The following is a 25635-nucleotide window of genomic DNA, read 5'->3' as shown; positions in this document are numbered from 1 at the left end:
TTACAACATTAATCCCTCAAAAATTTTCAAAATAGTATCACGACACATTTTGTTTCCTAAATCTATATTAACATCTATAAAGTACATTTGGTGTTTTACCCTTGAAGTTATATGTATTTAAAAATTTATTTACAAATTTAATCCCTAAAAACTTTCCAAAAATAATATCATTTCAGATTTTGTTTCCTAAATATTTTACATTTCATTCCAACAAAAAAAAAGCAATCAATATTATATAAAGACATAAAGTCATAAACTATGACATATTTTCCATTTTATTTTCCAAACCTGTGAGTTTTGATTCTTAACGTAAGAAAGAAGAACTTCGATTCCTAATTATTTAAATATTATAATTAATATATATATAAATTTAATAAAATTTAAAATATTATGAATATGTAAAATTAAAAAAAATAATACTATATAATGTGGTTATAAAAAGAACATGTCTAAATTAATAAAATATTATTAAATATGTGCTAACACGGGTTAAATCCTCATTTTATTATTTGCCAACACTATAAATATTATAATATCTGACATATAAAATCAATTTGTTTTACCTAAGATTGTGTAAAATAATTAATTCATTAGGGAAAATGTGACTTAATCACATTATATTAATGACTTATTATGTATTTAGATCTCTTATTTTTTTTGTTATAATAATTAAAAATCGAAATAGAATCTCAAACATTAAACAAAACAAACTAAATATAATAAAAAATGATCATATAGTATATTATAGGTTAAAAATTAATATAAACATTTATTCGCACAAATGGTCAGAAAATTAGGTTATTTCTCTATTTATAAAATATCCAATATTAAACAAATGAATAGAATATAAAATATAAATGATAATAAAACTATATGCACGCGGTGTATCGCGGGTTAAAACCTAGTCATATATATAAAAGTACACTTCCACTCTCTCCTTATTGGCTGTTCGATATTTACTAGGTTTTCTAATTTAATGACTTATTTAATGTCTTCCTTAAATTGGCTGATTGATAATGTATTTAATAGGTTTCCAATTTTATTCCCATACAAACGATTAAAATCCTAACTCAAAATTAACAGAAAATCGTAACTCATACCATACAAACGAATTAAATTGCCTGATTGATATTGTATTTAATAGGTTTCAAATTAATCGTAACTCATACCATACAAACGAATTAAATTGCCTGATTGATATTGTATTTAAGCAAATTTAATGTCCCTCCTTTAATGTCTCACTTAAATTTGTAAACGAAAATATCTACCTTAAATTCGTACGATATTCGCTGTTTGGTATTTCGTTTAATCCCATACAAACGCTTTAAATTGGCTGATTGATACTGTATTTAATAGGTTCCCAATTTTATTCCCATACAAACGATTAAAATCCTAACTCAAAATTAACAGGAAATCGTAACTCATATATACGACATTAAGACTACGTTATAAAATCCTATATTCAAATCACGATCTCCTCCACGATCTCTTAATAAATACGCCACGTCTTCCTCTTTACTGTCTCCCTTAAAACCCAAACTCGGCTCTTTCTATATATAAACCAAATTACCATATTCGATTCTTACCACCATTACCAATTACCAAGTATGACTATAATTCCATTGAAGGACCTACAGCCAGGGCGTGATCCTCAAATGGTGTGTGGCCGTGTTCTACGCAAATGGCATGCAAAAGCTTTCCATCAAAATGGGAAAATAATCAGCCTAGATTTCCTCCTACTTGATGAACAGGTATACAACTTCCATATGTTTATATACATCTTCTTAGCCCCTTTATTTTAATTACTAACAAAGATATATATAATGCAGTCTACCTTAATTCAAGTTTCCATACCCCAATACCGAGTTTACCGCTTCAGAGATGACCTTCACGAGGGGAGCATCTACAATATTTCTGACTTTCAAGTGGATACTAGCTATCCACAATACAAACTAACAGATCATCCCTACGTAATTAAGTTCTTGGATGGGACCATCCTTACATCCATAGAACGAAACACATCCGTGATTCCACATGAGATGTTTAGGTTCCGCCAACAAAATGAATTGTGGACTCTTGCTGGGACTAATCAACATTTACCTGGTAGTGCTTCCTAAATATCTATGTCTATCAGCATCATTATCTACTTATATATTTTTCTACTCATCCCATTAACAAGTACTCACATTCCAGATGTTGTTGGGGAACTAACAAAGATTCAAGGGACCAGTTTGGATGACCCATCCTCAGAGGACAAAATCACTTTATATTTGCGACTAGCCGAGTAAGTTTCTCATTCATCCCATCTAACGTTGACAAGTATTCCCCCAGCTACTAGAACTTAATTTCTCAATATATATGCAGTGGTAACAATGTCCGCATCATGGTATGGGATGGATGTGCAGCCGAATTCCGGAAGTTATATGCTTCTATTGTTGGCAAATCAACTATACTAATAATCACGGCTGTCAATCCAAAATCCTATGGAGGTAGCCAAACTATATTTACATCTACACAATTTACCCTCTCTAACCACATACTTACTAAATAAATGATAATGCAGGCAATCTGTCATTGAGCACAACATACTCAACCCGTTTCTACAGAGACGCCAACTATGAAGCTATCAAAGTTTTCCCAAAAAGGTACATCTCCCCCACTTAAAATTACCATATTTTCAAATACTTACCATGTTTTGTTTAACAATATATAAATACTTACCATGTTTTATTTGACAATATATTCCTATCATTATAGCTCCTCACTTCCCGATGGGGTACCACCAACTGTTAATGGGGGTAAAACTCCTGCAATAATTGAAACATTTTCAATTGCAGAGGCCCGCAAATTTGTATCCACTTCAACAGAACAGGTCTATTCCCTAATCTAATTCCACTGTTTCCATCTCTAAACTCATTTCATTTTTTTTTTTTTTTTTTCCGGTCAAACTCTAAACTCATTTTCATGACCCATGCATACTATTATAAATGTAGGAGAAGGAGTTCAAATGCACAGCTTACATTGTAGAGATCGTGGTTGACAGAGGGTGGAAATACATTGCATGTGGCAAGTGTGGGTTAAAGCTTGTGGAATCAGGATCTTCCCTAATTTGCAAACGTTGTTCTGGTGAGCCTATTGGTGTGGTCAAGTATCGGGTTGAACTGGCTGTCACAGACGGTAAAGACAAAACAATATTTGTTATGCTTGATGAACCCACCACACAATTGATACACATTGGAGTTACAGAGTTGATTGACTCACAGGTTTGTAACAGCCTAACCTCTCCCCCATGCATACAACTTGCGCATTAATCCTTTTCTCATGTTTATTTTCTCTACGTATCATTCTCTTCTCCATTTATATAGCCTGCAATGAAGGATGGTGTGCCTGAAGTACTTGCAGAGTTAACTGGGAGGACATTCGAGTTTGAATTAAAAATTTCAGGCTACAACTTCAAATCAAAGTATGAGACATTTACCGTGACTCGGGTTGTTAGTGAAGTCCAGCATCCACCGCCTCAGACATCAACTGGTCCTAACGAAGTTGACGACCATGACCAACCCTCAGAGACATCAGAGAAGCATTGCACCGAAGTCCAACAACCAGCCACTGCAAACTGTAATGACATCAGTGGTCAAGGCTCGCCACTAGAACCAGCAGAGAGAGAAAGCAAGAAGGCCCGAACTGGGAACTCCAAATAATTAAATTCATTTAAAGATTAATGATTTCCACTTTCTAGAATTGTTTACCTCCGCTTCTATTTTGAGTCTCATCTCCAGTCGTTGTTTCTTTAAGCTTCTATATGATTGCAGCATTTTCCACTCATCAAATACAAAATTGTCAAATCCAGGCAGACGACCAGCCCTGTACAAGAGGGTATCTCAGTCAGTAACAGATTTCACAAAATTAGGACATTTAAATTGTTTGTCAGGTTAAATTCACCTTTTCTTTTCGTTACCATCACTTTCAACTCTATATAAGGCGATATTAGATTTGAACAAACTTTAGTTTACGGTTCTAATAAGTATACTGTTGATAGGAGAAAGAGTAACATGGCTACGTAGTTGGATTGGTTTTTAATGGTCTAAATGTTAAGAGTAGTTGGATCGGAGAGCTTTCGGTAACGAGACCATATGGAATGTAATATGGAATGTTAGAAACAATAAAAAACAAACCTGTTAAGGGAAACAGGGAATGTGATTTTTCCTCCGCCAATTGCGTCTCTTACTAACTTCCTCTAAATTCTTCCCTAATTACCACATCTAGGTCTCAATTCTCTCCATGGCTCTTCACACTTTCTTCAATCTCCCTCAAATTCCTCTTTGATTCTTCGAGTTTCCCTGGAATCCCAATACCTTGAAACCCTAATTTCAATACCTTCTACAGTCCGATCCCGAAGATGAGCAATCAAAGCAGTTCCGGTTGGGGTTTGTGGTGCCGTTTAGCCTGTGGAGTTCTTATGAAGGAACTAACAGAAATAGATGTCAGAAATAGGGATTAGGGTAATTAAGGTGAAGAATCAAATCAGGGGAATGAAGGAGAAGAGAGAGTGACGAAGAAGAAGATACAGATCCGATAATAAAATACATAAGTCGACATCTCTTCAAAAATAAGATTGCTCATAGATTAAACAGAGCAGTCTAATTTTAATTGGGCTTCAAAACTACAGAAAAGGCCCAATCACTCTATTAAGGCCAATTTTGTGAAAAAATAAGTCGACGACCCGTTCATATCATCTAGCTGTTCGATGAGATTGCCCAACGTAGTGGATTTACAGAAAAAGAGGGACACAAAATTAGTTAAAGATTATATAATAAGTGGGCCACAAAATTGCCCAACACAAAAAACAAACCAAATCCCCAATTGGACGTTTGGTATTTGAAATATGTAGCAAACCTTCTTCACTTAAATTTATAAATATTTGTATTTTACTTATACAGATTGAATATATATATATTTTAAGATTGAATATATTTTTAACAAAAAATAGAAATGTCAGTATTAATTATTGTATTCGATTTAATATTTCTATTTCACTTATACAAATAGAATATATACTGTAAAGAAAGTTAATGCCAATATTAATTATTGGATTCGAATGAGCTATCATCATTTTAAAACAAAGTTATTTATTGGATTTAATAAGTTATAAAGTATTGATTTACAGTGGTTAAAGTGGATTGTTATAGCATCTTTACATATTATTATGTCAAATAATGGCAAATCAGGTGGGAGAAAACCAAACACCATGTTTTATTATATGATTAGATAGAGAAGGAAAATAAAGAACTCCCATACATAATTTAAAACATTCATGAAAACATAAACCAAAGGATTATTACTCCATTATACCCCGTGCCCAACATGCTTCTTTGTATGTTCCATAAACAATACCTTCATAAGTTCGCAAATCTTCACCACATGTAGGTCCTCTAACAATATTTAGAAGGATTCTCAAATAATACAATTCCCCCATGTGTCGAGGAACAACCTCTAACCTTCCTATTTGGGAACCTCTTTTCCTTGCCTGAAACCTTTTCTCTTTCTTATTCCAAATAAAATAACTTGGAATCTCGGCATACATGAGTGTCCTACTCAAAGAATTCGACCTATTCAAATTCATCAATGCCAAAAACATTGACTCTTTCGGACCACCATCTTCATCATTGAACAAACATTCCTTCTCCTCTGGTATATGGAAAGCTAGCCTAAGCTCAGATACATTAGTCATATTTCCACACAAAACTTTTAAGTCTTACTATAAAATGGGGGGTCTTGAAGAGATATATAGATCTTAGAGATACTTCCTACCGTTTTTTAAGCAATAATTTTAGGACCACCAATAATGAAGATCTTAAATTTACACAATTACTTCTCAATTTGAAAATAAAAATCAAAACGCATAAAATCAAATAATGACAATAATGACAATACATTTATTTCACCAAATCCGTTTAAATATACTCCACCCTGACGGTTTAAAATCAACAAAAAAAAAAGGACAAAATCTTTTTCTCACCTTAAATATACTCCACCCTAATTCATCTTGACACCACCACGTTGTATTTAGCCAAACACTAAATGACAGCTTCAACCATACCCCCAAACTTACGCTGCGCTAGAAGACAACAAACAATGCAGTGTTGTAGAGTTTATAATCAAATTTTGCATTTTACAACCACAGAGATGTTTCATTCATTATGAGGCAAAGGGATCAACCAAGTTTTGGAAAGCTCTATATAGATATATGATTTACCATACACCATATGAGATACTAATCCAATAATTTAATAATTTGAAATTCTAATTCTGATGATGTTTAACCCATCCAATAATTCTATAATATATCCACTCATCAAATTTTAAATCACGTTACCACTATAATACAGAGTACAAGATTCCCATGGCATGCAGTAGACGTCCATACGATCTCATTCCCTAAAGCAAGTATTCCCGACAAAGGCCTGATGCAGTAGCCTTAGTTTGCTCCACAAAAAAATGTAAACGAGAGACGAACTCTACGAAATCAATTAAAGATTTCTAAACATTATAATTTCCCATAACTGATTTGTTTAAATTAAATAATAGCAAGAGTATTGGCAATAGCTTCTCTACCTCTCTTTCCTCTCGCACATACATTATTAGTTATTTGTAAACAACGGGAAGAAACAAAATTCAATCTATAACAGGCGCCCATTACATCCTAATCCCATGTTTGAATATTATGTGATGGTTACATAAAATAAGCTAAATAATTCATTTCTTTGTAGAAAACACATTCGGTGCAAGCTGCCTCCATTGTTTCGCACATGCAATATTTCCCTATTGGAACTGTTTTTGCTGCAGCAGTCATTCTTCCTAATTGTTGGACACCGATCCCATCTATCTTCCATATGACACGGTTTCTATATAAGCGCAGCTGGTTTGGTTTTTTATGCCACTCTAATTTTTTCAACTGCTGGACGGCTTCCTCAACTTCACCGTTGACTGTCAACATAATTGCATACACATACGTTGCTTCTCCGTTTGATGTCAGTGTTGCTTCCTTCATTTTTTCCAACCCGGATTTTAGGTTGGATTGAAGGAAAAACTCAATCAGCCCTTGAAAATACAATGCTTCTGTATTACCGTGTTTAGCGCAGACTTCAATTAGGTTTGGGTAAAGTTGATAGGCACGGCGTGGTAAACGCAAAATAGGCCGTATGTGTAATTTTTGGAAGACTTCTGGTGATTTTGACGCTCCGTAAAGGAGTGGGCCACTCATAATTGCTGCGCCTAGATCGCGGTGTGACCTCTCACCTACTTTTGCCAATATTTCACTGATTAGCTCAATAGGTAAATCTTCTAGCCGTAGTTGGATTCTTTTGGGTTGTGCCATTTTGCAAGATCAAATCTATATGAATGCAAAAAAACAAAAACTTAAACCATTTAAAATTTGGTATTTAACCCATATAACAACATTTACGTAAAGTTAAGAACTAAACAATTACAATATATTTCATTGGCGTTTGTAAACCATCCAACAACAATAACAAAGAAATTTTAAAAAAAACAACGAAAGAAAGAAATACCTTCGGTTCCCTCTTCGTGCCGTCAAATATAATATTGGTAATATTTAAGGTTTTTTTTGCCTAATGTTTTTATGTATGTGTGTATATTTATAGGGTGTTCTTGGTGATCGTTGAGGCTTTTAAGAAGGGATATTTGTAATTGTATTTTTTTCCCCCCAAATATTTTATGTGCAAATAAAGATTGTGTGTATTCTCATTATGATTGTGGGCATATAGCTGTTGGTATTTTATGGTCATTAAATTACGATAAATAGGGGTTACAAAACGCCTGCCAAAATAAAAACCCCTGCTAAGATATCACCATAGGTCACAGCCTAAACCAATGCTTGAATTTAAAAAATAAACAACCCGTTCTAATAATATTATTAGAAATCAAACTCCAATAAATGGCTTTAACTACTCCAACGTTTAAACGGAATTCAAAAAACTCCAAGTTACTACTACTCCTATATGAGATTAAAAAAAAAAAATAAATAAAGTTCCAATTCCAAGTAATAAGTTACCACATTATCAAGATGGAGACTCCAAGCCCCCAGAAAAAACAGCGCCTGGATGACTCTATAGGAGACCAGCACCCACGTCTCAATAGTCGCCGTCAACTCCTATTCCCATCATCTCATAGTACAACCAGCAATGTCTCCGAGATTAACCCACTAGGTATTGACATATTGCATTGTAGTGTTTAGCGTTTCTTACATGGTGTAATCTCCTGTTGCTGATCCACTTCTTACTAAAGTTAAATACAATAACATGCAGATGTACCATCCAGTAGCACGGCAAGCCCCGTTCAACCGTTACCCAGACCAAGTAATTGTGTATCCTATTATAAGTTCACATACACCTTTGTTTTCCTTAAACTATTTCTAATAAATAACGACTATTACAATGCCAAATAAAAATTACCCGTACAGGCAAGGCAACAGGAGGAACCCCTACCAAAACGAAACCTCCATCAAAATCACGTAAAAGTAAAAAAGGTATGTATGGCCCAAAATTATAATTACTCATTCTCTTCAAGCTTGTGAGTAAATTAAAAATCTTTAGGCCCAAACTCAAAATAAGGCCCATAAAACACCTACTATCCAAAGCAAAGTATATCTTTTACCCCTTTAGAAAACGAGGTTTCACTTCGTTTGTCTTCTACAGAAGTCACCCGTGTTTTCACAACTTAGTCTCACAACATTGTTTCACGATTTTCAATCGATTTCACAACTTCGTTTAATCTGATTTTGCCCAACTGTTTTTCCCAACAAGGATAAATTATCAGGCTGGTAAATAATTGCACATCCGCACTGTTTTTTACAATCCGCTATATATGTAAATATAATATATCCTCAATCTGACCCAGTTTGTTACCCTGCAACAGCCGAAAATCCTTTCGAACTGCTCCAATGTCCGAAATGTCATGCAATAGTATGGCGTGGAGAAAGTACGGTCAAAGATGGATATTCGGGAACTTTGTTCTACACCATTTGCTGTCAGCGTGGCCGTGTTAAGCTCCCCCCAATATCCGCCCCACCCCCCTTGATTGAGCATTTGATATCAACTTCAGACCACTTTAGAAGAAACATAAGAGTATACAATTCAATGTTGGCCTTCACATCTATGGGTGGGAAAGTGGATACTTCGATTTCAAATACCTCTGGCCCTTTCTCATTTCGAATACATGGCGGGAACTACCACAAAATCGGATCATTGCTTCCAAAGGAAGGGGATCCCCCACGTTATTTGCAGCTTTATATTTTCGACACAGCCAATGAGGTACAAAACCGATTAAATACTATGACCAGAAAACCCAATTCTGAAGACTTGGATCCCCTTATCATGGCTTCTCTGATTGAAATGGTTGATACACATAACCACCTGGCTAAATCATTCCGTAAAATTCGCGACATACATGATGGTGGTGTCCCAGAATTTTCGATTCGAATGGTTGGGCAACGCCGCTACGGCAGACAATATGAGTTACCAACTACTGAAGAAATAGCCGGCCTCATTGTCGGTGATTTATCAGCTACCACATGCGAGCGAGATATTGTTGTTTACCCACACTCAGATGGTTTGCAGATAATCAATGAGAAGCATCCTCGACTTATGAGTTTGCAATACCCGTTGTTGTTTCTATATGGAGAGATTGGTTATCATGATCAAATTCCAAACTTGGATGTCAACGGGAAGTTTCTTAAAAGGTCATTTGTTAGTTTACGGGAATTTTATGCATATCAGTTCCAAACACGGCCTACAGAAGGAATGACTTTAACCAAGAGTGGGAGATTATTTCATCAGTATGCAGTCGACGCTTATACAGCAATTGAGCAAGAACGCCTAAGCTTCCTAAGGAACAACCAGAAGAAATTACGAGCTGACATTTACAACAACATACGTGATGCTGTGGACAAAGGTGATACAGATCCAAAACAGCTAGGTAAACGTGTAATTCTCCCATCATCATTCACAGGGGGTCCAAGATATATGGCAGAAAATTATCACGATGCCATGGCTATTTGTAGTACCTATGGTAATCCAGATCTCTTCATCACCATGACATGTAATCCTAATTGGGATGAGATTACAGAATTTCTAGAGTTGTCCGGAAACAACACACCAAATGATAGGCCAGATGCAGAATGCAGAATCTTCAAACTTAAACTGGGGCAATTGTTAAGCGATATTGATAAAGGCCACTTACTCAGCCCTCCGACAGCAGGTATATATTCCAGTAACAATTAACATCTTTCATTTCTTACCACTTGAAAGGCAAAACTAACAAAAACTCCATCTTCAATTTCAGTTGTCTACACTATTGAGTTCCAAAAACGCGGATTGCCTCATGCTCACATTCTCCTATGGCTTGGGGGAGAATATAAAAGTTTAACACCGGATGAAGTGGACAACATGATTTCAGCTGAAATACCAGACAAAGAGGAAGATCCTGAAGGCTATAGCTTGGTCCAACAACACATGATGCATGGCCCATGTGGAAATGACCGCCCAGCATCACCATGTATGGAGAATGGAGTGTGCACCAAAAAATATCCAAGATCCTACACCGCCTCTACATCAGTGAATGACTCAGGGTATGTTGTTTACAGACGACGAGAAGATGCAACTAAGACAGTTATGAAGGGTAGCACCTTGCTTGACAATCGTTACGTCGTTCCCCACAACATGGCAATTCTGAAGAAATATAAAGCACATATCAACGTCGAAGTCTGTGCTAAATCAAAAGCAGTGAAATATCTTTTCAAGTACATAACTAAAGGGGTGGATAAGGCAACAATTTACCTGGAGAGGAATGGCGAAACAAGCAACAACGAGGGAACTACAGTATCGAAAAAATATGATGAGATACATAACTATCTAGAATGCCGCTATTTATCAGCCTGTGAAGCTATGTGGAGAATATTTGGAAACGACATACACTACAGAAAACCTTCTGTCCAACGGCTAAGATTACATTTGGAAGGAAAGCAGAGTGTTATGTTCAGTGAAACAGGGGATATGGAAAGTGTTATGGATAGGCCATTGATTGAGAGCACTATGTTCACAGAATGGATGGAAACCAACAAGACAGACAGCGAAGCACGGGAACTTACATACATCGAGTTCCCAAAGTATTATGTGTGGAATACATCCCTGAAAATATGGACGAAACGAAAACAAAGGGATAGTATAGGCAGGATTTACAACATCCACCCAAGCTCTGGAGATCTTTACTACCTTCGAATTCGGCTAAACTATGTTAGAGGCCCAACATGTTTTGAAGACATCCGAACAGTCAATGGTTTTATTCACAAGACATACAGAGATGCATGCTATGCAGCGGGTTTATTAGATTCAGACTTAGAATGGCGCGATGCCATGGGTGAAGCCTCTAACTGGGCAACCGCTGCTCAGCTGAGGAGACTGTTTGTCACACTCTTAATCTATTGTGAGGTCGGCTCCCCATCAGAACTTTGGAAACGTTGTTGGCATGATTTATCAGATGATATCCTTCACACCTTGCGGAGAAAATTTGATTTCCCAAGCTATCAGGTGGGTGATGCAGAGCTAGAACAATATACTCTTTTGGAAATCGAGAAGCTGCTTTTGCAAAGTGATAAATCACTTGCTGATTACTCTGACATGCCAACTCCAGATAAAGAGTTACTAAAAGCTTTGACAAATAGCCTGCTACAGGAGGAAAAACGGTATAATGTTCCCAAAGAGCTAGCTGACCATAACAGTCTCTTCGCCACCCTGAACAAAGAGCAGAGGGAAGTGTATGATGCAGTGATAGAGTCTGTTATCGAGAAGAAAGGGAAATTATTCTTTGTTTACGGCCCGGGAGGAACAGGTAAAACATTTCTCTACAAAACTATCATTTCAAGATTACGGTCTGAGAAAAAAATAGTGCTACCCGTCGCGTCATCTGGCATAGCAGCATTACTTCTACCGGGGGGGAGAACTGCTCACTCACGCTTCAAAATTCCTCTCAATGCACTAGACGACACTATGTGTAACATAAACAAAGGAACATTTGTGGCAGAACTCATCATCCAAACTGAATTAATCATCTGGGATGAAGCCCCAATGACACATCGTCATGCATTTGAGGCCCTAGATCGAACCCTGCGGGACCTGATGTCAAGTGAGAGACCCTTCGGAGGGAAAACAGTTGTTCTAGGTGGTGATTTCAGGCAGATTTTACCAGTAATACCACAAGGGAGTAGACAAGACAGCATCATGGCTGCAATTAATCGGTCCTATCTTTGGAGTTCGTGTCATGTATATGAGTTAAAGCAGAATATGCGGCTGAACCCAGACGAGAAACAATTCGCAAAATGGTTGCTGGATGTGGGAGACGGGGTGGCGGAAGAAGTAAAGACAAGTGAAAATGAAATCCTCACAAGCCAAGAAATATTAATGGACGAAAGGTTGTTACTCCGCAATACGAAACATCCGATCGCTGCGATCGTCGCTGAATGCTATGAGGATCTCCAAACATCATACACCAAACAAGAATACTTAACTGAAAGAGCAATTCTCACTCCCAAAAATGACGCTGTAGACGAGGTAAATCAATTTTTGCTAGACCAAATTCCAGGTGAAGTGAAAGAGTACTATAGCTCAGATTCTGTTGCGATTGGTGATAGCAACATGGAGGACGAGAATGGGATATACCCCCCAGAGTATCTGAATTCACTTAAGTTCTCTGGTCTTCCGAATCATGTCTTATCTTTAAAGGTTGGTGCACCAGTAATGCTTCTGCGGAACCTTAACCAAAAAGAAGGCCTCTGCAATGGAACAAGAATGGTTGTCACTAGGCTAGGAGAACGCGTCATTGAAGCAGAACTACTCACCGGAACTCATGTTGGGAAGACTGTCATAATTCCAAGGATAATATTGTCACCCACCGACACAATTTATCCATTCACCCTAAGGAGAAGACAATTCCCGATACGTTTATGCTACGCCATGACAATTAACAAGAGTCAAGGTCAAAGCCTCAAAAAGGTAGCTTTGTATCTTCCGAATCCAGTCTTTAGCCATGGGCAACTGTATGTCGCCTTCTCACGAGTAACCTCTGCCCAAGGGCTAAAGGTCATCAACATGAAGCCTCTTCATGCCAAACCAACAGTCAGTAATGTAGTCTACAAAGAAATTTTCAACGGTCTACCATGGACAAACAGTAAGCCTTCTTTTCAATATTACCGACAGAACAAATATCATCCTCTACAAAACTTATATATTTTTAATTGCAGGACATGAAGACATTTAGCCACATATGCGAAACAAGACCTGGCCACTACCAAAAGGCAAAAGTACGTAATAAGAAATAGGCTGTATCCCTCTCTTTAAATTTTTTAAAAACCCCAAAACAAACAACACTTTAGCATACTCTTTATTATATGTTATTCATCACGATTTAAAATCAAGAAGTTTTGGTGGTAACAGGTAAACAAAAAAAGAAACGGAACCCCATTTCAGGCCACCAAACAAAATCACAACTGCAAACAAGGCATGGAATTGCAAAGTCTCCAGAATAGGACTGAAACCACGTTTACTTTCTGTGTACTTTGCTAAGAAACCAAATTCCCCAGATTACAATAAAATTGAAACTTTAACATTTGCTCAAGTTATTCTGTACTGTACCTATTGTTTGAAACTCTATTAAAACGTCACGGGATAGGCCCAGGAGGAAAAAAACATCAACCTTATTTCAACAGAGCCCGAAAATTGATTAATGACCAAACACACAAGTCCCGGCTTTGTTGACCATAAAAACTCAGACAAACAGGAAAAACACATAAAGTGCCGTATACAAAAATATAAACGAAGGCCTAATTGAGGCCCACACACAGGAAAATACGAAACACAAAACAATGTACGTTATCTCCATAAACCATGCAGCATTAAAATACAAATTTAACTAAAATTCAAATAGTACAATAATATCTCTACATGACCACAACGTAAAAACCCCAGCCAAAAAAAACTTATTACTAAATGACAAAATACAGAATAAAAACCCATTAATGCAAAATATAAAGAGTACTCTCCGAGAACATTATATATATAAAGAACTAGACCAAGAAAGAACCGAAACAACAAAACCACACAATGAATCCTATGGCAAATATCAGATTTTCAAACCACTTTCGCCCAATACAAAGTACCATCAATCATCTCCGCCTCAAAATCAACAGACCACTACAAAACCAGTTCAATATCAACTACTCATTCCCTTTTTTCACACGTGAAGTCCACGACCAGTCCAATTCACGACTCAAAGACTTGCTTAAGTATTTTCTCACATTTCACGACAAGGCCGCAAATACAATCACCAACCAAACACTCAATTTCGTCGATGGAGTATTCCTATCAGAGGAAACAATAGCACCACCCTTTGAAGTCATCCTGCGGATTGAAGATTCCAATACAAATGCCTTTACAAGAATGGATTACGAAGTGGTGGTAGATGACTTAGCAAGGACACAAACACAAGCATCCACTGATGAGACAGAGGACTGCATAATATGCCTAGACAACCTAAGAGGCGAAAGGAATATCAATATTTTGCCTTGCAATCACAAGTTTCATTTCCATTGCTTAACTTCATGGTTAAACCAGAATATATGTTGTCCTATTTGTAGGAACGAAAACATACTTATTTAATATTTAAAGAAAATCAGATGATTAATAAAAATAAAATGTTTTACAAATTAAATATTTCCATCAAGGTGACTGAACTAATTACTATGAAATCCATCAAACTGAAGTACATAAAATAATATAACGAAAAAAAATTTAAAAGACACATCAAAAGAAATATTTTGTATTCAAAATATTGTGTCTACATGTTGGGCTTAAAATTACAAAAAAACAATATGTCAATAAAAAATTCGAAGATAACTCTTCAAATACCTTTCTAATAACACAAGACAAATATAGTAATTAAATAAAAATAATCTCACTTCAAAAAGCATTAAAACCCCATTAAACATAAATATAACTCTAATCCTAAAATTCAACATTCATTCATCCCACATAATGCTAAACTTAATATGCACAAGAGGAGTCACATTTATAATATTATATAATAGTGTAGTAAGCTAAACGTATAGTCACATTTATAAAATATATCTACATATGAAATTATATTACTTAAATTTAAACTTCATACTCCACTCCATCATTCCCTTATCTCAAAACTATATATTACATAATCAGGAAAAATAACACTACACCACAACCCACGCGTCGCGTGGGCCGGCACCTAGTATAATACAAAACGCGTCGTCATCGTTAACCGTTTAACCGACCTGTGCTTGTTACAATGTGTATAATTCATATATCATTAAAACAAAAAATTCATGCCCAAGGCTTTCAAACCAATGTTTTTTGGGGCCCAAGCCCATAAGATAGAAAACGAAAATATAAATTTTCTCTTTCAGGTTTTGGAGATGGTAGAGCTCTGATTGAACATATGACACACACAACAACAATCATCAAAATTCAGATAAGAGCCCTTCATCGGCTTCTTTTCCAATATATATATGTAAACTAAATATGTAATGCGCATAATCTTTCTTTTTCCAACATCTATAGAAAGGAAAATATAATAGTAATTTAATTAGATATTAAAGTGTGTTATATAATTAAAAGTTTATATCAACATGTAAATTACTAAATTGAATGTATTTAAAAATTAAAATTGTAGTCAAAATATCAAAAATTGAAAATTTCTTAATTATAATTATTTCTACCATCAAATGTAAGATTACATAAAAGTTTATTTTTCACAAATGAGAAAAGTTAATATATGTACATAAGAATAAGATAAGAGTAATAAAGAATATAAGAAAGAGGTGTTTTTATTTTTTGGTTTCGATAAAGAAGGAGGAGACCCACACACATAGATATACAAGAGTGACAGACACAATTTGGCGTCTCTTTCGATCTGAAACATCTCTGTCTCTCCTCAGAGATTCCCTTCTTTAGGCCCCATTGTCTCTCTTTCTGTATATTACAATTTTACAACTCTTCCAAAAAAACAAAAACCCTTTTTAGTTTTAACTAGCAATATTATTATTTGGTTAATATGTAAAAATGCAAAAATCTTCTTGTATACATGGAAAGAAAAAGAACAACACTGGATTGGTGTGGTGTGGTGTGGTCGTCGCTTTCTCTTTCTACACTTCCAACAGATTCCCCTTTGCACTTCTCTCTTTCACTATTTTTTTTTTGTTTTATTTTTTTTTCTTTCTTTCTTACGGAAACGTCATTTTCCTCCAGACAATACATCTTATTCCTTACATAACCCTATATACCCTATATAATATATTGGTATAGTGTTGAAATGTTATTGCCACTATATCTATTGGTTTATCACAATTCCTTCTCTCTATCTTCTTTTTTTGTATTTTTGCAACCAAGTAGAAAAATGTAATTAGTTAGGTAGTTTATCTTTCTTTGCATATGTTTGTTGTGTGTGTACGTATGGTAAGGGTTTTTATTTTATTTTACCACTTCAATAATATAACATGCACCTAATATCTTGATTAACACACACTATACATATATTAGATATAGATAGAGCATGCCTGATGTTTCATGTTTGTACCTAATAATATATCGTAAATATCACATGGTACTACTAGCTAGGCTTGAATAGTTTTCTCTTCTTCTTTTTTTCATTCCTTTGTGTATTGTTTGTTACATAGAACAACTAAGGATGAAAGTCGGAACATGGTGATGGTCTTGGACTTTAATTTATTAATTTGTGACGTGATTGTTCTTGACTTTATCAATTAAAAGATTTGTGAGGTGAAAGTTTTTTCAAAAATTTAATAATTGGAGCTAAAAAATAAAAAAAGGGTCGCGAGCCTTTGCCCACGCAAAAATATTTTAGTCTAATGAGCTAAAATGTTGACATTTTGCCTTTACTTTCTTTATATTTTGGTTGACTTTCTCTAAAATAAAATATACAATAAAAAACTTTCAATTCTTCAATTATTTTGCTCCACCCATAAATTATATTGCATTATTAAAGGTAGGCATGTCAATTAGGATTAAAGTCCTTTAACAAATCTATTTGTACTTTTTTGTTAACATTTTTGTTTGATTGCAATATTTGATTAATAATTTATTGTAAATAAAGTTGTAAACTCTAATTCTAGTTTTTATATTTACTTAATTACCATACTTAATACTTTTAAATTTTTTTATCTATGATGTTTTATATGAATTATATATTGGTTTATTTGGTTAAAGTATCGAAATTTTATTTAGTTTTAAACGTTTTCTATTAAATTAAGTTGGTTGTAGTGAATATAGATGAATTATTAAATTTTTGATTGATTTGTTTTATAGTACACCTTCAAACACTACTTTCTAAAACTTATAAGTTTGAATTTTTGATCGGTAAGATAAGCTCGAAAAGCCATGTAATCCTGTTATGGCCAGATTCGGGCTTTGAAATATAGACTCGAAAATATTTTTGACCGGGCCAGCCCGATTGACACTCCTAATTAAAGGCTTGGCTATTTAAAATTGTCATCTCACGGCCAGATTCGTTTCATTTTCGAGCTTGGTACTTGTTGTCGTATAGTCATTCTATCCCGGAAAATACCATCCTGTTTGCTATTGACTTTTGATGTATGCACCAAACCTCATGCCTTCGCTTTTTTTGTTTTCCATAATTATTTTTTAGATTTGAACTCACATTTTTTACAAAGAGATTTATAGGATAGTTTATTTTTTTTAACCATTTCACTCTTAAAATATTATGAATATAAATGGATTACATGAACATGTACCAAATGACAGTCGTTTGCAAGAAGGTTAATGTGTTACTAGGTTAAGACCCGTGCTAAAGCACATGTTAAAATTTATTTTATTTACATTGTAATTTTTTATAAAATACAATTTATGTGATTATTTTTCAAAGTTTTTTTGGATAAAATATTTTGTAATAAAATCATATGCTAAATATGATGACATGAAAAAGACACTTATTTTGTAAGTCTTATATTGTTAATGATTCTAGATAAGTATCTGTGCTATTTTATTTTATACAAAAATTTATATATTTTCTATTTTAAAACAAAATTTTAATATGTTGTATTAGTTTATGTACGTGAAGTTATTTCAACAATGTATATTCTACCTCATGACTTGAATGTCATTATATGACATAATTTTGTGAATTTGGTTTTTAAAAAGCGAGTTATTATATTATGGGTAATTTAATATATTGTTATACTTTTTGTTTTAATATACTTGGGTTTTTAAAATTCTTTCATATTATAGTGACATATTATTGACATTGCTAGAACAAACCAATTTAGAGTGTTTATAGTTTCTAACTTTAATATCAAGTTTTAATATTTTAAAAATATTTCAAAATAAATTATTTAAAGTTTATACTGTTATATAAAAGTATAAAATTCAACAAAAAAGTATGAAATTGAATTTAAATATTCAAATTTTGACCCGTTACTCAGTAAAAATTTTAATTCAATAGATATTATTTTTAAAAAATAATTTTAATAAAAATTGAATATTTTATAGATTGAATCATTTATATTTGTTTTTAAAAATTCAACTTATGGTATATCCGGAAATAAAAATATTTTTTAATTATAATAAATAATATGAGATTTTATTTGTTTCACAAAATAGACTCTTATATAAAAATGAGAGATGAAGTATAATATTAATTAACAAATTAATATGTTAAATTAGATATCAAAGGATTTTATTTGATGAATAATTTAATAAAGAAAATTAATATGGTAAGTTAGATGATATCAAATGATTCTTTAGAATATTCTCTTTAAGATTTTTGGAAACAATAATTACAAACTATACAAATAATATAAAACTTAATCTATAACCTATTTGTAACCAACTTATTAAAATTATATAGTTTACAAAATAATGTTGTGTACTTCCGTTTTATTATATAGGGGATGCATGAGACTGTGATCATTCGTATATTGGATGTAAACGAGACTATGTGTATGAGATGAAAGTGATAATGTGTAATATACACGTATCCCCTATATAATAAAACGGAAGTACACAACTTTTTTGTATACTATATAATTTTTATAAGTTGGTTACAAAATACGTTACATAGATTAAATATAGGTTGGTTACAAAAAAGGTTATAGATTAACTGGTCAATCTATGGGCTATATAAATACACTTAAGAATATCCCAAAGAATCCTCTTAAAGAGAATATTCCAATGATTTATACAATTTCCAAAATAAAATCTTTAGTATTACATATATTGTTATCAAATATATACTGTTAGGCATAAAAAATATATTGTTAGCCGTAAAAAGAAATAAAATCTTTGCAATTTATCATACTTAATCTTGATTTCCGAGATTTTATTTTGCAGTTGAAAATAAAATCTTACCTAAGCACGGTCATATTAAAAAACTTTCACCAAACATGTTCGAAAATTAAAATAAAAACAAACAACAAACATAACCATTTCTCATACATAAAATTACAAAATTAACTATAGAAAACTTACAAAATAGGTGTTTTTTTCAAACCATCATAATTAAAACTTACTAAATTTTATTTGCATAATGTTTTATCCAATTTTTTAAAAAACAATCATATATATTATATTTTATTCTAAAATTATAATATAATTAAAAAGAATTTCAATCCATGCTCTAGCACGAATTCAAATCTAGTATATATATATATATATGAAGCTTAATAGCTTATGTGAGTGAATTTGTAGATTTAGATGAATATACACTTTTTTTTTCTTTTACCAAAATGAAAGAAAAAAAAAGTTCCGGCATTCTTTTCGATAGCAACGTTAAATTTACAAGATTTGTTTACTTGTTTCTAAAACAAATCATCAGGTCTAAACAAACCTCTTCCCAATATTTGAACCTTTTTATTCTCTCCTCTTATTATATTTTGAACCGGGGGTACTAACCGATACCAACATGCGCAAAGCTTAATCCAAACGCGCCTGAACTCTCGCGTGTACACCTAACTGTAAATGTGTCATACGGGTTTCACAAGAACACGGTAACACGGACGTGAGACAAAAGTGCGAGAGATATAGATTGATAGAGAGAGAGAGCCTCTATCTCCTCCTCTGTGGTCACTTTGGTCTCTCTGACAGCTAAAGGTCCACTTTCTCTTTTTTACCCAAATAACCCCCACGCGCTTCTCCTAATCGCGCGTCTTCTTTTAACCAACCCCTATGCTAAATTCCCGGATTTACCCTTTCACTCTGTTTTTTGTTTTCTTCCTTTCTCCCTTTTGGTTTTATTATTAAAATCTATCTCAAAACAGAATAATCTCTCTTTTTTTGTTTCCTCTTTCTTCTCCTCTGCGAGATGAAAGCACCGAACATGGAGACGATAACTGAGTCTCTGGAGAAATCGATGCAGAATTGTTCTCTTAATGATCGGAGAAGAAGGGTCGTCGGAGATGGGTTTGGGAGATCGTCCAGCAACGGACACACTACTCCGATCTCAGATAGAACATTGGAGCTCAATTCTCACTTATCTCTTCCTTGTCACTGGGAACAGTGTCTTGATCTTAAGGTAATAAACATATTACAATAACAAATGAGATTCGTCTTTATAATCTTTTTTTTTTTTTTTTTTCCCTTTTTCGTTATCTAGGTTAAAGTAATCACTACAGAAACTTCGAACTGGTGTCGTTTTCATGTTTTTTTATTGCATTAAATGTACATTGGGGGAGAAAGATTTTAATTTTAGTTTAAAGCTTTTCTTGTTTCCTTGCGATGCATTTATTGCTTCTCAGACCGTATATATATATTTTGCTCATAGGGCTTTTTATGGTTTCAGGCTTGTTGTTAAAGACTAGCTTTATATGGTAAACTTTAGCAGATTTTTGTTTTTTTTTAAATGCTTGACTATATTGTAACTAAGTTCAGAGATCGTTTTTGCTTTTTTGATGCTTTTTATCAGCCAATCTTTCATCTCCTAGATATGATTTTTCACATAAAGGATACAAAACAAACAAACAAATGGTTTTGTTTTTCATGTTCAAATGATTTGTCATGATGAATAACCACAAACATACATATAATAAAGTACATAGTCATTTGCTCATATATAGATCTAGGACCAAAGCTTTTTTCCTTTTTGTCTTAACCACAATCTGGGTGCATTTCAATTTGCAAATATAGTAAGACAAAAGAAGAAGAAATTTTTTTTTATGTCAAAAGGAGTTAATGAAGTTTCTTACTTTATGATTCAAAAGGAGGTGGGTTTTTGTGTGTGTGTGTGTTTAGACAGGAGAGATTTACTACATAAACTGGAAAAACGGAATGAGAGTGAAAGAGGATCCAAGGAAGGTGATGAATGCAGATCCTGACAGTGGGGAATCATATGGAACAGTGTGCTCAGAAGAAGATAGTTCATATTACGACAGCGAAGAGTCTTCATCAGAGTCATCTCCATCATCAAGAGAGAATCAGAAAGATGAGGAAGATGATGATGAAGAAGAAGAGGATGTGCTAGTGGTTGCTGGATGCAAAGCTTGTTTCATGTACTTCATGGTTCCTAAGCATGTCGAGGACTGTCCCAAATGTGCAGCACAGCTACTTCACTTTGATCGACCTCATTCTGTTTCTTCGTAAAACACATCTCATCTCTTTTGTTTATTCAGATGAGAATTTGTTTAGGTTTCATCTTTTCTTTACTTTAATCTTCATAATATTGTTATAACTTAGTGGTTTCTCTTGTGAGTGGGGGGCATTAACACGAGTTTCAATGGCAAGAATGTTTCAGGCAGTAAAAGTGAGTCTGAATTTTAACCAAGAATGGTAGCAAGTTATAAACGAGTTGTGTGTATGCTTTTCAAGTTGAAAGAGAATACAATGTTTAATAAGAATAATATAGTTGTTGTTGCATTAAAGTTGGTCAATGAAATGAGCCCTGAGGAATCGCGCGCCTTAAAAGACTAGTGGTACTAATCATAATGATGCAACATGTGACTCCACAATTTCATGTTTATTTATTTTATTTATTTTTTTTTTTTTGAATTCTTTCTTTAAATTCTAACTAAGGGTGTGAATGGTTGTATCAGTTGGGGCGGACAAATCAATCTGCGGACTAAATCGCTTTTTATTTATCATTTATCAAATATAGTCCGCAGTGGTGCGGTCCAAATAAAGCAGAGACAAGACCGATGCAGACCAATTGCGAACCACTTTTGCATACAAATAGAATTGGTCCGCAGCGGTCTATAGTCCGCCCCAAAAATAGAGTGGTCTAGACCGCATACGGATTTGGCCGCCATGACCGCAATTACCATTCAAACCCTAAATTTTCTTGGAAACCTTTTTCTTTTATTTAATTATGTTGGGATAGATAAAAGAGATAAGAAAATAAAACTAAAATAAGATATAATGATTAGACTTAATTAGGATTAATATTTGCTGATACCAAAAAAAATTAGGATTTCTATTTCATATAAAATAAAATAAATTCTATACAATTGTTCATAACTATATATTTCATCCGTTTCAAAATATAAGATGTTTTAGAGAAGTTTTTTGTTTCATAATATATGATGTTTTCAAGTTTCTATGTAACTTTTAGATTAGTTTAATATTTTATATTATGCAGTATTGTTTCTGATTGGTTGAACTTGTTAAAAGTAAAGACTTTTTAATCTGCATGTTTTAGTTAAAACATCCTATATTTTGAAACGGAGAGAGTACTTACTTGTTTACTATTATCTATATTAACATTTTTGAAGTACATTTTGGTTTATGCCCTTGAAGTTTCTTTACAACATTAACCCCTACAGAATTTCCTAAAATAATATTTCTACTTAATTAACCCCTACAGATTTTCCTAAAATAAACAGTTCTACTTAACTCAATTAATGGAACCAATATAAGAATATTAGACATATTAAATTAGATTTTATTATTGTTATGCCATTTAAGTACATAATCCTTCACATTCGATTACTACAATCTGTTCAAATCTCGATGGTACTAAAGTCGAGTGCATAATTATCAGCCTATTAAATTCATATTTCCAAAGACATCCATAATGACACCACCAAGACAAATATTTAATTTTCTATATATCTTATTTGTAAAGTAATTATTGACCGAATAAATCTTTGTTTTAGTAAAACATTGATTGCTGAAATCTCTCTTTAAATGAGTACATAACTTAAATTTTACAAAGTTAATCCCTAAAAAGTTTTCTAAAATAATAAAAACTAAAATATGTAAAATCGACAGTCCATTAAAATCGAATAATATTCCTAATACTTCAAATGTAGATTTAATCGTTTAATGCTATCATAATAATTATGTTAATCCAATATTCATTTCCGATTTCTATGGTACACAAAATCAATATATAAAACTAAATGGAAAGTAAATTTAAAATTTAACATAAAAAACTAATAAATGGTATATTCCATAAATATACCTTAAATCCTTCACGTTTTGAAAGATCCTTCATGACATTTTAAATAATTTTTTGCTTGCTCACAAATTTAGTCTTAATTCCATATCACACCTAATGCATTTAAACACTATAAATAATCTTTCACTACCTAAAGGAGAATGCACCAAACATACTTACAACCAGCAAAGAAACCTTACAGTAGTATTTTTTTTTTTTTTCAGTAAACATTACAGTAATCTATGAAAACGGTTTTGTGTTTTCTTTATTTTTTTTTCTTTTGCTTTTGATGTTATTTAATATTCGTTGTAAGTAAGTCACTCCCATCTTTAAAAGATGAATCCATGTTCTATCATGATGTACAGTAAAACCTCTATAAATTAATACTCTATAAATTAATAAACACTATAAATTAATAAATTTTACTGGTCCCAAGTCGGGCCAGTGTAAAAATTAACAATATTCGATAAGATAATAAGATAATAATTTTTTCAAAATCTCCTTATAAAATATGGTCCCAATAATATCATAAATTAATAATTATGTAAATTTATATATATATATATATATATATATATATACTGATATAATAGTGTATGTTTCTCCTAAAGCTCAATTCTATAGAACAATTGTAATGTTGTATTTTCAACCTATAATGATATCTCTAAAATATTTTATAACATGTCATACAAATAATTAAATTTAAAGTTTTAATTTTTAGATATGCATCATTTACAATTTGATAATTTGACAGATTATTAAAATAGGAGAATTGATATTATTATTCATAGATTTGAATTTATGTGTCTCATGTGTATAAGTCAATTTGTCTATAATATTTGTAATTTATTGTAAATAGTGCTTTCTAAATATTACAAGTTCAATTCCTAAACCATAAAATTTATAACATCCGAAAGTTTAATCTTATTTTGCTATAGTTGTTCCAATTCATAATTTTTTAAAAAATAAACAATTAAAAATATATCTATAAATTAATGATTATTAATTTACACTATAAAATAATAATTATTAATTTATAGATAAATTAATAAAATATCTTATTCCTAACATTATTAATTTATAGAGGTTTTACTGTATATAGTTTTGCTTATTATATCAATAGAATTAAGTTTTTTTTTTCAGCAGTCATATCATAGTGAAAATTCCGAATTAAAATAAAGATTGGAACTAAATATATCAACCAATCTAAATCACAATTAATATATATTTCTTTTGGATTGTTACTATTTCTCTCTCTCTCTTCACAAATTATTTTGATTAGCATAATATCAAAATCATATTAATTATTATTTATTAATTATAACTACATATATTCTTAAATAATTTTTACTGATCATAATCGACATTAGCCCATTCTAAGTATTGGCTTTAGTTCCATATACGATGATGTAAATAGATTTGTTTTTATCCTTTTTATATATTCAATTACATATGTACCACATGTTTAATCTACAAAACACTAAACATCTAAATCATACAATTAAAAGGTAACTAAATTATTATATATATAAATAAAATATTATTTTGCAATGTACTACGAGTTTAAAAAATTACACATGTAGTCATTTACCATAGATTAAATCTAAAAACACTAATAATTTGAAATCATATATTACACATATATAATAAATTAAATCCATGTACTACAGTTTAAATTACTAAATTACACATATATTACAGGTCAAATTTAAAAATAAAAAAATCAAAATCAAAATATTAATTTTAATATCAAACTAAAAACTATAAAAACTAAATTATATTATATATAAAAGATTATTCTGCGGTGTACCGCGGGTTAAATCCTAGATAATAATTAGGAGAATCTGATTTTTGAAGTACATTTTGTGTTATGCCCTTTAAGTTTTGCTTATTTAATTTGTTTTATTTACAACATTAACCCCTAACTATTTTCCTAAAATAACAATTCCTGGAAACTCATTTAATGGAACTATTTAAATCGACCTAATTTGATACATTTATTGCCATAAATAGCTTGACAACATCTATACATTTCAATTTTTCCAAAAACAACTCTACGCATTAAATATTTAATCCCATAAAACTCTACAAACCTATTTTAATAGATCTTTAGAGACTGTATGATCTCTTAAA

At 32.5% G+C, this 25635-nt stretch overlaps 4 protein-coding genes and 1 long non-coding RNA gene across 5 annotated transcripts; 3 read left to right on the top strand and 2 right to left on the bottom strand.

Moving 5' to 3' along the window:
• Positions 1-3025: 3025 nt before the first annotated feature.
• LOC147940773 (uncharacterized) lies at positions 3026-3605 on the bottom strand. Its single transcript, XR_015561618.1, has 3 exons — positions 3479-3605; positions 3262-3366; positions 3026-3165 (listed from the first exon to the last, which is right to left on the bottom strand). It is a non-coding gene; the product is annotated as an uncharacterized LOC147940773 (long non-coding RNA).
• A 3128-nt stretch (positions 3606-6733) lies between these two features.
• On the bottom strand, positions 6734-7378 carry LOC147940772 (F-box protein At2g35280-like). Its single transcript, XM_087458261.1, has one exon. It carries the CDS (start codon positions 7376-7378, stop codon positions 6734-6736), a length of 645 nt encoding a protein of 214 aa, XP_087314387.1.
• A 1798-nt stretch (positions 7379-9176) lies between these two features.
• On the top strand, positions 9177-12267 carry LOC104767743 (uncharacterized). The gene is made up of 3 exons (XM_087458259.1): positions 9177-10278; positions 10363-12201; positions 12251-12267. The coding sequence occupies exons 1-3, from the start codon at positions 9177-9179 to the stop codon at positions 12265-12267; spliced, it is 2958 nt and encodes a 985-aa protein (XP_087314385.1).
• Positions 12268-12359: 92 nt separating this feature from the next.
• Positions 12360-13332, top strand: LOC109126358 (uncharacterized). The gene is made up of 2 exons (XM_087458258.1): positions 12360-13242; positions 13316-13332. Exons 1-2 carry the CDS (start codon positions 12360-12362, stop codon positions 13330-13332), a joined length of 900 nt encoding a protein of 299 aa, XP_087314384.1.
• Positions 13333-19807: 6475 nt separating this feature from the next.
• LOC104700093 (protein CURLY FLAG LEAF 1) lies at positions 19808-21864 on the top strand. Its single transcript, XM_010415548.3, has 2 exons — positions 19808-20646; positions 21363-21864. Exons 1-2 carry the CDS (start codon positions 20437-20439, stop codon positions 21708-21710), a joined length of 558 nt encoding a protein of 185 aa, XP_010413850.1. The 5' UTR covers positions 19808-20436; the 3' UTR covers positions 21711-21864.
• The last annotated feature ends 3771 nt before the right edge of the window (positions 21865-25635 follow it).

This window comes from Camelina sativa, chromosome 7 (genome assembly GCF_030686135.1).
Source record: "Camelina sativa cultivar CO46 ecotype springtype chromosome 7, ASM3068613v1".
NCBI lineage: Eukaryota > Viridiplantae > Streptophyta > Magnoliopsida > Brassicales > Brassicaceae > Camelina > Camelina sativa.
Note: the sequence above shows the minus strand (reverse complement) of the source record. Positions and strands in the feature narration are given on the sequence as shown.

Excerpts from the sequence above, each read along its gene's own strand:
- LOC109126358 (XM_087458258.1), top strand. The coding sequence starts at position 12,360 with ATGCGGCTGAACCCAGACGAGAAACAATTCGCAAAATGGTTGCTGGAT.
- LOC104700093 (XM_010415548.3), top strand. The coding sequence starts at position 20,437 with ATGAAAGCACCGAACATGGAGACGATAACTGAGTCTCTGGAGAAATCG. Across the intron at positions 20,647-21,362 it reads AACAGTGTCTTGATCTTAAG|ACAGGAGAGATTTACTACAT; the intron begins GTAATAAACATA and ends GTGTGTGTTTAG.
- LOC147940772 (XM_087458261.1), bottom strand. The coding sequence starts at position 7,378 with ATGGCACAACCCAAAAGAATCCAACTACGGCTAGAAGATTTACCTATT.
- LOC104767743 (XM_087458259.1), top strand. The coding sequence starts at position 9,177 with ATGGGTGGGAAAGTGGATACTTCGATTTCAAATACCTCTGGCCCTTTC. Across the intron at positions 10,279-10,362 it reads ACTCAGCCCTCCGACAGCAG|TTGTCTACACTATTGAGTTC; the intron begins GTATATATTCCA and ends CTTCAATTTCAG.